Genomic DNA, 10,111 nt, shown 5'->3' on the forward strand with positions numbered 1-10,111 from the left:
AGAAGAGCCATCCGCTAATGTCTGTATTTTGCAGCAACTCGTCGAGAAGGCTCTGAAACAGTGTATTCTTTCGTTGCTTTGATTATATCGCCGTAGGATAAATAAATTACATACTCGTAAATCACCGCGGTTGCAATTTCATTCTCCACATCGAAGGAATTCAGTAAAAGCTGCATGTTACGTTAATTTCATATACGTCTTTTACGAAATATCAAAGTAATTACGTTCTTATATACAATTCTTTTTATGTATATTTTCCTGCAATGTATGTGTGTGTGTGTGTGTGTGTGTGTGCGTGTGGTCTCTTTCAAATCATAAAAAGAATCTAGAATATTTTTGTTTTTCAAGACTTCATTTTTTAATGTATAAATTTAATTTATCTTTGACTCTCTAGAACTCAGTTCTTCAGATTCTATCTTTGTATAAAAGAAACTATACATAAAATAAATATAAAGATATACAAAAGTATACAATATAAATGAAAATGCAATTGACATGATTGACATGGAATTTATTTATACATATGTATATGTAGAAATTCCATGTTAATTAAGTTAATTACACCTTCATTTATATTAATTGAATTCTAGCGAAAAATTATATTTTTTGTACACAATTTTAAAATATACACCCGGATGTATTTTATTTGTGGACAATTACTGGAACCATAATGTACATTGTTAAGAAGCATCCGTTTCTTCTATTACCGTACTAAATCGAGGATGCAACTCAATCAGCCGGCGAGACGCGGCCAAGACAAATTTCCCGGACCTCGTAAGTGAGGTCTCGCCGAAAGGTTAACGAAGACCGATAGAGATGCGAAACGTTCGACAATCCGCGAACGAGGCGCAAACGAGGCATCCACCGTGGGCAATATCCCGAGGTGCGAGGCGCTGTTCGCGTGATCGTTCTTTACCCCCGCCTCCCCCCTCCCTCCCCGCTTCGGGATCGGCGAAAAAGAATATCGCGGTGCGATATCGCGATGCAATCATCTCTCCGGATGAATCTGCATTATTCAGCGAACGGCGTTGGGAAGAGGTGCGCACGCGAGCTGGCCTCGTGGAAACAGGTACAACCCGTAGAAGGAACGAGGTAGTAGGGCCTGGGCCCCGGGGTCGGGCCCCGTCATCGCGGGCAGCTCGCGCCTCACGTCCGGGGCCACAACAGCCACATCCCGGACCGCGCGCGCGCGCGCCTTGCAACCCCCCCGCTGCGCGCTGGTTCGCTCCAGAGAACGAGCGCCTTTTTTTTCGATACCGATTATTGCGCCGATCGCGCGTACCCGATGCGGAACGGCACCGTCTAGGATACAGGCTTCGTAAAGTAAGTATACGAGAGCGCGCGCGCGTGGGAACACGCCTTCCTTCTCCGCACGTTCGACAGGTTGAACGCTTTTCTACGAGCATTCCCACACGTCGGAATTAACGCGCGAAAATTAGCTTCGATCGGGATACGTCGAACGCGTTCTAATAACTTCCTGGATGCGCTCGCCGCGAGGAAAAGACTCGAGCGATCTTTATGCGCAACGGAGCAAATAAATTATACACTCGTAAATCATCATGGTTGCAATTTCATTCTCCAATTTAGTATAAAAGCTGCATGTTACGTCAATTTTATATACGTCCTTTATGAAATATCAAATTATGTTCTTTATATAATTCTTCTTATGTATTTTTCCTGCAGTATGTGTGTGTGTGTGTGTGTGTCTTTTAAATTATAAAAAAATATGGAATATTTGTTTCTCAAAAGACTTAATTTTTAATATACGAATTTAATTTATCTTTGATTTTGTTTTATTAAAATTTATATCTTCGCGATTCCATAATAAAATTTCTGCAAAAATCGTAAAAGAAACGAAATTTCAAAAAGAAATTTTATTTCGTAAAAAAAAACGCATGAGAAGCTCATCTCTCTTATTATTCAATATAAATGTTTTCAAAATAATTTAATTTAATGTGTGATGGATAATTTGATAACTTTCTTTAAAACGTTAGAAACGCAATAGAAAAATCAATTCAAAATCTGTAATCATCGACCAACCTAATACATACATAATGAGTGTCATCTGTACTTTTTTAAAAAAAGAAGAGAATAAAAAATTCTTACATAATTATTGACTTTCTTATCTCGTAATAATTATATTTCGTGACATTATTTTTATTATACGCATATTAATATCATAAATGAAATAATTTCGTATAAAATTTTATGAAATACCTACATATATTTCTCATATCTAATATTGTTATGTCTCGTTGCAAAAAAAGTTATACGTATCCAATAACTATATATTATAACATCATTTATAATTAAACGTATTTTATACACAAAAATTTCTCTTCTCTCGCCGTGCTCCTGAGGAGTCCGATAAAAAGTATACCCGATAAGCACATCTCGATCTATTCTACGGAAAAAAGGCGGCGCTACAAAAGCTTTCACCTTCGTGACTCCGGAGAGTACACAGTATGATATGCATTCTATTCCGCATAATAGAAGTGGATCCAACGAGTGCCGACGAGAACGTTTCAACTTCTCTCGTTAGCATGCATATTCCTCACGAAATATTCGCGATCCCTGTACGGTTCGAATCGAACAGTACACCGCGCGATCAGTGGAGATCGAAACAATCGTTTCGTGAAACGAACGCGGCAGATCTTCGTGGTGATTCTCACGTTTCTCGACGCTTCGCAAAGACGAGACTATAGGTGTGAGAATCTGGCAAATAGCGCCTTATACACAAGTTGAAAAGCTACACCATTTAGAAATCCATTTAGCCAAAACTTTCTCTTTATTAAAAACGTTTGTTTTTATGTCATCTGAATTTTTGATACTAAATACTTTATGGTTAGAGATGATGTTAAAATTATGCTCAATTAAAATTCACTTGAAATTAAGCAACAGATTTATTCTTATAAAGCAAAATGTAAAATTATTTTAAATTGCTTCTTATCAAACAAACGCGTAATTGTTTTCAACTGCTTGCAAATAAAAGATTTTCCTAGACACACGTTTATTTCTCACGTTTAAGTATTTTTTTATTTGCGTTTAAATCCTTGACATAGTCTCAGTTTTCCGCAATCAATAAATTCAACTAATTAAAATTATATGTATTATTAATTTATTACTAATTTATTAACAAAGATGCAGAAAAGTATGAGGTTGGCCATGAATCCAACTTTTGTTACAAATGGCCCTCAGGAATATGTATATTTAAAAATAAAAAGGCGTTCAACAAAAGATATGATTAATATTAATATTGATGTACTAAGAAAAATATCTGGTTGAAAATGGACGAACCAAATAATTCCGATCGTATCAATCAAAATTCCAATTATATCAACCAGATTCCTTGTGGATTGAAGCAGAAAATTCTGATTCGTCCATTTTCAACAGAAATTCTAATTAATCCAACATTTTTTTCTCAGTGTGTATTTATCAAGACAGGAATATTCAACTGCCATTATTAGCTTTAATTTATACAGATATAAATCTCGAAGGGAAACGCTGCTCCGCAACGAAAGGTGCTTCGAGCATCACGACGCGACGATATACATGTAGCTTTTCAGCACTTTGTAGAGACATACAGGCGAGGCGCGGATTAGCGAACACGCGCGCGTGTGGGACTAGTGATACTGGTGCAACAACTTTCTAGAGTGTCGGCGGGGCCCGAAAAAAGAGCAAGAGCCACGGAGTAGCGGTGCCGGCGAGAGACCGCGAGCTACCTGCCCGCGCCGCAGGTCTCCTCGAGAATACCCACGGGATTGCGTAACAACCGCGCGCGCGTGATCACAACCCGTGTGCAACAATGTTGGCGGGTTGGGTCTTGGGTCGCCCAGAAATCGATTTCATAGGGAATCATTGTGTGCCGCCTTTCGGAACGTGTTTACCATGCTCGCGTACCGGGTCCGCGTTGTTTTTTTTTTTCAAAGATTCAATTTGCGTGACGCAACTTCGTTTCGCGAATCTTCGTGAAACGCGAATTTTTCTAATCGATCGTTCGGCTTTCACGTGCGAGCCGCGGAGATCCTCGCCTTTGCCTCGATCGAGGGGATCGGAACGTAATCTGAGGCAATTGTATTGCGGTCTCTGAAGTTATGTAGGAGTATAAAGTTACGTACGAAATTAAACTACGTATGGAATTTAATGATTGAGCGTTTCAATTTACAGTCAATTCCAAAAGACTGCTATTAATTGATAAAAGTTAGGATTGATAAATTTATTCTATTATAAACTATGTAATCTTCCTTTAAAGTTTTACATCCAACGAAAAAGACAAAGAATCGATTAACCAAAAATTAGTGACAGTTGCTTTTCAGATTCGCAATTCATATCGAGTTAGATTTTTATTATAAAAACGTACGAAGCGTTATATAAAGTATTAAGTAAGTGAGCGATGATAACTATCGAACGAATATTTATTTTTACAATACTACGTATAAAGCCCAGTTTCACCAATGTAAGATTAACTTTAATCTCGATTCAATTGACTCTTTTTCTAATTTTAAGAATCACTAACTTATTCCTCGAAAAAAAAAAGACAGAAAAAATAATCGCCGATCGCGCGAGTTAATAAATTTTATATTCATCTCGAAATACATTTTCGGTAAGCGGTTCTCGCATGGAAGCGCGCATGTAATGTCAGGAGAGGGAATGTTGCGTGAGGATAATGATATAGTTGGTAAACGGGTAAAAGAAACAAGTACAAACACTCACTTGCTGCTATAACACACTTTATCAAAATCCAGCAGAGCACGCCGCTTGAAACAGTTTAGTTCCAGTCCTTTTCTCTCGTCTTCCCTCGTTCCTTATTATTTTTATTTTATTTTCCTTCAATCGCCTCGAAAATACGCTACGAAGAGTCCACGCATTATATCATATGCACGCCGCGCGTATCCGCGCCAGAGAGAGAGGTACGTCGTCGTCGTCCGCGAGGAACGTTAACGGCTACCTGCGCGATTCTTACTGCGGCGATCCGCTTTGATAATTACAGCGATGCGAACGGTTGCGAACGATATTTCCATGGGATCCAGCGACGGGTAGGAGAGGAGCGGCGAAGGACGACGGGGGACGGAGAGAAGAGGAGAGGAGAGTGCTCCTGATCGGAGGATCCCTTTCCGCAAATGCCAGTCCGCCCTCTCGCACGCACAGCTGATTATCGATTAATATAGTTGTTGATTCCACGCTTGCGAGGAGCTTCATTGAATTATCCTTCCGATCGAACGAACAAATCGCGTGGGTAGGTTCTCCGTCTCTATCACTTTCCCCCTTCTCTCTTTCTCTCTCTCTTTCTCTCTCTCTCCTTCTCCCTTTCTCTCACAGAGTATGCTTATTTTACGAACGCGAACATCGATGATGTACCTTTGGCGCGCACTTCCTTCTTTATATAATAGGATTACGACGTGAGATTGCGAGAGGAGTTTCAAGTCCGTCTATATAGAAACCGCGCGGCAACCCAAATTCACATGTCGAGGCTCGAGAAACGGCGGAGCTCCCTCAATTCTCCAGGAAGGACACGAATTGCGTGAGCTTCTGCAGCTGCTCCTCCGTCAGGCAGATCTTGTCCGATTGGCTGTACTGTTCCTCATCAATCTGTTTGCGTGGTTGCACTATGGTACCGTCAACAGTCCAGCCCCTGTCGATAGCTGCCTGTCGCGCCTCGTCCAACGACATTCCGCTCATCGTTGCCATGGTCGTCAGGTTTAGGGAGGAGTATGCCTTCGATATCAGCCTCATCACTCGTTCTCGAACATTGTCTGCAAAAATCGGGGTCGAAATCGGGGGAGGTTCCGTTAGCGGTAACTCCTCTTGTTTAATAAAGAACGATAAGTTCGATTAAAGAGTGACTCCAATGTGCTGTGTAGATTCCGCTTGAATAATCGATTATCGGCCGGCGTTGTAAGCGATAATTATGTAGACGGTGGGTTTAATAACAATTGATTGTCGTTAATTATAATAAGGTACATATTTAGTCCTTGCTTCTACAGATGTAGGGCGCTAAATGAGGAAAGCAACTTGCCGTAGTTAACACGAAGTTGACCCGCATATGGTATTCGTTAAAATATTCTTTTATATGTATATGCTCAACAAATGTAATCATCGGCATCGTAATACTTAAGAGACATTAGCAAACGACAATATATTAGAATTATTTGAAAAACAGTAAATATCGCATCTGCCACGACTTGACAAATTTTTATCGTTATTATAACCGGTAATCTCTGAACGTTCGCGATAATTACGCACTTTTATACGCAAATATCTTTTTATAGATCAGGGTTGCCACAAATTCTTCATTCAAAATTCCATAACTTTTCTCTGATTTCCAGACAAAATTTCATTATTTTCCTTGATGCTTTCAATAACATTTTGAAATTTTTTCTAGTTTTGTACTGATTTAAAAACGTTAAATATTTTATTGAGAGGCAATTTAATACAGCAATATAAATTACTATTAATATTGTTGATACTTGCGTTTAATTGCTAAGTTGGTAATATTCCAAAATTGTGTAGAGATGATGTACGCATATTAAGCTTCTTTAAGGCTAAGAATTTTTTTAATTTTCCAGAAAATTTTGCAAAATTCCCTGACATTCTTCTGATTTCTTTAATTTCCAGTTTTGTGGCAATCCTATAGATGTCTACTTGCTTACACAAAAAACTATAAATATCTCCTTGCTTGTATAAAAAAATGTATATATAATTTTTTTAATCGACTGATGTCGCTAATTATCCTTCTTTCTGTTCTTAATTATCTTCAGTCTGTTTAAGCGAACTAAATGTTTTTTATCAGTCCTAAATAGAGCTCTTAATTTTCCGGAAAAATAAAATCGAGGGAAAAAAATGTGTATTTTTCGGTTTTTTTTCCGAAAAATACGAAAAAATTTAAAAAAAAACTCTCTTATAGTACTCTTAATTTTCTAGAAAAATAAAATCGAGGAAAAACCTAAATTTTTTCCATTTTTTCCGAAAACATATTTTTCACTTATATTTGAACTTAATGATAGAACGTTGCTTTAAATTATTTTAAAAAGTTATTTTATTTTAAAAAATTGAAGATTTGTCTCAAATTTCAAATACAATGATACGATTGATACGAATTATGAACAATACGAACGAATACGAAGATACGAAACGAACGATTGATATGATTACGATATTTACGAACATATCTGCAAACTTTGTCGTACAGCACAGCAATACGTATTAAAAGTAAAAGAAATTTAAATATTTCTTTTACTTCTTTTTACTTCTTATTTTACTTTCTATTACTAAAAATTAATATTTAAATATAAATAACATTATTTAATAAAGAAAAAAAGACTGGAAAAATATGGCAAAGAAAAAAACCCGTTTTTTCCAGATTCTCCGAAAATTTATTCAGATTAAGAACACTAGCCTTAAGTTTATTATTAACTTTACTTTTTGCCTTATCGACTTACCTTTGAGGGCTGTCATAACATCTTTGATGTCTTCGCTCCATTCCACGTTTAGGGCTGTGTGAACCGCGGGCCAGTTGCGTTGCCACATGTATTGTCCTACCGTCCATACCCGTCCGAGCTCCTCGTGGGCGGTTTTTACATCCGGAGGGATACGCTTCCAGAGGTACTTTGCGTTGCATCTACGATAACCGTCGTACATTCAAGCGGGCCAATCGATAAGGAAAACCGATCGTGCTCCCGGGCATCTCGAGCGTGATGCAAAAATAAAATTGACCGCAAACAAGTCACCGCTTCGGCTTAACGAAATATTTTATGCGACGTTTGTGCTCTTGACGTAATGTTCGTCATATAGCTTAGTCGCGAGAAACAGGGAAATAAAGAGACTGTCAGAGTATCCAAGTCAAAATGTTTCGAATAGTTATTATACGAACATGAATGCACCGCGAAAAAAACAGAAAAATAGCTCGATTATAGATAAAACTATTGCATTTTAAATAAAAAGATAACCTGTTCATATGACAATAAATAAGATATAAAATTATGAAATCACACGATTTTTGAGAAAATTGAACATTATCAAACTTTAAGATGACAAAGCAAGCAATTATAAATTTATTCTTTAGAATTTTTTTTAACATTTTTTTTTATCACTTTGCGGTTAAATGCTTGTATTGTAAAAGAAATATAGTCTATTAACTAGTAATTTATATATTTAACTAATTATAAATTAAAAATCCATTAAGAACAAATCTTTCTTTTAAAATTTATAAATTGAAGGCAACTACTTTTTTAAATAGTATTGTACAACACATACATAATATTTAACAAATAAAAATTGTATTATTTTCTTGAAGAAAATATTATTCATCATATATTAATAATAATATAAAATCACAAACAATTATAGTAGTCTTCTAAATATATATAACCTAATACAACATACTAACATAGTGATTTTATAAATCCATATAATCTATATAATCCAACACATTTTAAAAGACCTATTCTATAACTCTTAATGACTGTAACTGCAGCATTACAGTGTCGTTGCTCAGGTTTTGTACATGGTAAAAAAGCTATGCAACGACACTGTAATGTTACAGATAGGGCCATGACACATAAAAAACTTAAGGCAGTAAGATGTAAGCAGTAAGGAAATCAACATGTTGAATTGGCTACTGCTTACATTATAGCCTTACAGACTCTATTGTGATTGGTCAATTCACTTATTGCTTACATTTTACTGCTCAAGTTTTTTTATGTCATGGCCCTTACAGTCATTAAGGCTTGTTTTCACAATATATGGTTACCTAAAGATTAAAGGTTACCAACAGATTCATCAATGAAATTCATTCATAAATTTCTTGGTTACCTTTAATCTTTAGATAATCATATATTGTGAAATTGAACCTAAGAGTTACAGAATACGCCTCTTAATGAAAAATAAATCAAATAAATGACAATAAAGCAGTTGCTGCGTTCAGTAAAAAAAGCATCTTTATACCTGTTGTAATGATTAGCTTTGTCCTTAGTTTCTCATTGGATCTAAATATATAAACCGATCGTATTAAAGAATCATACAACAGTTGCAAAGCTGCTTTCTCCGTTGAACGCAACCAGTGAAAAAGATTTTGTACTCACAAATCATTCTGATGGAGGTAGACAGCCAACAGTCGCATGTAGGCTTGTGCGCTTACAACTCCAGTTGGAGCCTGAAACAGTAGAAAATAAATAATTGAAATTTTTCTACTCATACCAGCGATATTCGAAGCAAAATTTAATTTAAGTACTAACGCCACGGACACAAAAAGAGCGAACAGAATCGACGACGGCCGACATAACCTATAAAACGCTCTTCGCTCATATAATTGCGAGACTCACCTCTAATTCGCTTATTTCTAATTCGTTCATCAACTTGTTAAGCTCAACCGTGCAACTGGGCACCATGATGACAATTCTGTTAACTATTGCGACGGCACGAAATCCCAAAAATGCGCCGACATGGAGACAACGAGCGGCAAAACGAAACGCAATGACGCGAAGGACACAAACAGCTGAGCCCAACGCGGCGCGGATCGAAAAATTAACAAGCTTACTGGCGCCATCTCTTATTTGACGCTGCATACTACTAGTCTTGTTCTACATGATCGGTAACTGAAAACTTTTTTATCGATAACGTCGAGTATCTGCTGTTGATATTTTGATGAATATTTATTTTTTACACTCTAATTTATATTAATTATTTTTCAAAATTTGTAATTTCAAAATTTTTTTAGAATTTTTCTATATAGTTTTATAACTAACTGATAGAAAGTCATCAAAACTTTTCTGATTTTTAATACGAATTAGTACACTTCGGAAGTGTTGAGAAAGTATAAATTTTTTTTTTTTTTTAGTATTATTTGTACATATGTGAAATCAAATATTTTAAAGATTTCTTGTTCGAAATTTCTGAAGAAAACTAATCTCTGAAGAAAATCTGTAAAGTTTAACTTTTTGAGAAATGTTTGGAGAGGGGGGGGAATTTAGGGTATAACAGTAAATATTCTTCAAAATATTATGAGATATTATGAGAATATTTTTCATTAGAGTAACATAATATTTATCTGTTATTGATATAGCTTTTATTTATGTCTTCCATATACTTATCGGTGTTCCAAAACTCATCGAGG

At 36.2% G+C, this 10,111-nt stretch overlaps 1 protein-coding gene across 1 annotated transcript; it reads right to left on the bottom strand.

Annotated features, from left to right (window-relative positions):
• Positions 1-4,713: 4,713 nt before the first annotated feature.
• On the bottom strand, positions 4,714-9,479 carry CSN8 (COP9 signalosome subunit 8). Its single transcript, XM_018521160.1, has 4 exons — positions 9,321-9,479; positions 9,081-9,151; positions 7,440-7,618; positions 4,714-5,753 (listed from the first exon to the last, which is right to left on the bottom strand). Exons 1-4 carry the CDS (start codon positions 9,384-9,386, stop codon positions 5,494-5,496), a joined length of 576 nt encoding a protein of 191 aa, XP_018376662.1. The 5' UTR covers positions 9,387-9,479; the 3' UTR covers positions 4,714-5,493.
• Positions 9,480-10,111: the final 632 nt, after the last annotated feature.

This window comes from Trachymyrmex cornetzi, unplaced genomic scaffold (assembly GCF_001594075.2).
Source record: "Trachymyrmex cornetzi isolate Tcor2-1 unplaced genomic scaffold, Tcor1.1 scaffold97, whole genome shotgun sequence".
Taxonomy (NCBI): domain Eukaryota; kingdom Metazoa; phylum Arthropoda; class Insecta; order Hymenoptera; family Formicidae; genus Trachymyrmex; species Trachymyrmex cornetzi.

Excerpts from the sequence above, each read along its gene's own strand:
- CSN8 (XM_018521160.1), bottom strand. The coding sequence starts at position 9,386 with ATGGTGCCCAGTTGCACGGTTGAGCTTAACAAGTTGATGAACGAATTA. Across the intron at positions 9,152-9,320 it reads TAGAAATAAGCGAATTAGAG|GCTCCAACTGGAGTTGTAAG; the intron begins GTGAGTCTCGCA and ends CTACTGTTTCAG. Across the intron at positions 7,619-9,080 it reads TACCTCCATCAGAATGATTT|ATGCAACGCAAAGTACCTCT; the intron begins GTGAGTACAAAA and ends CGGTTATCGTAG.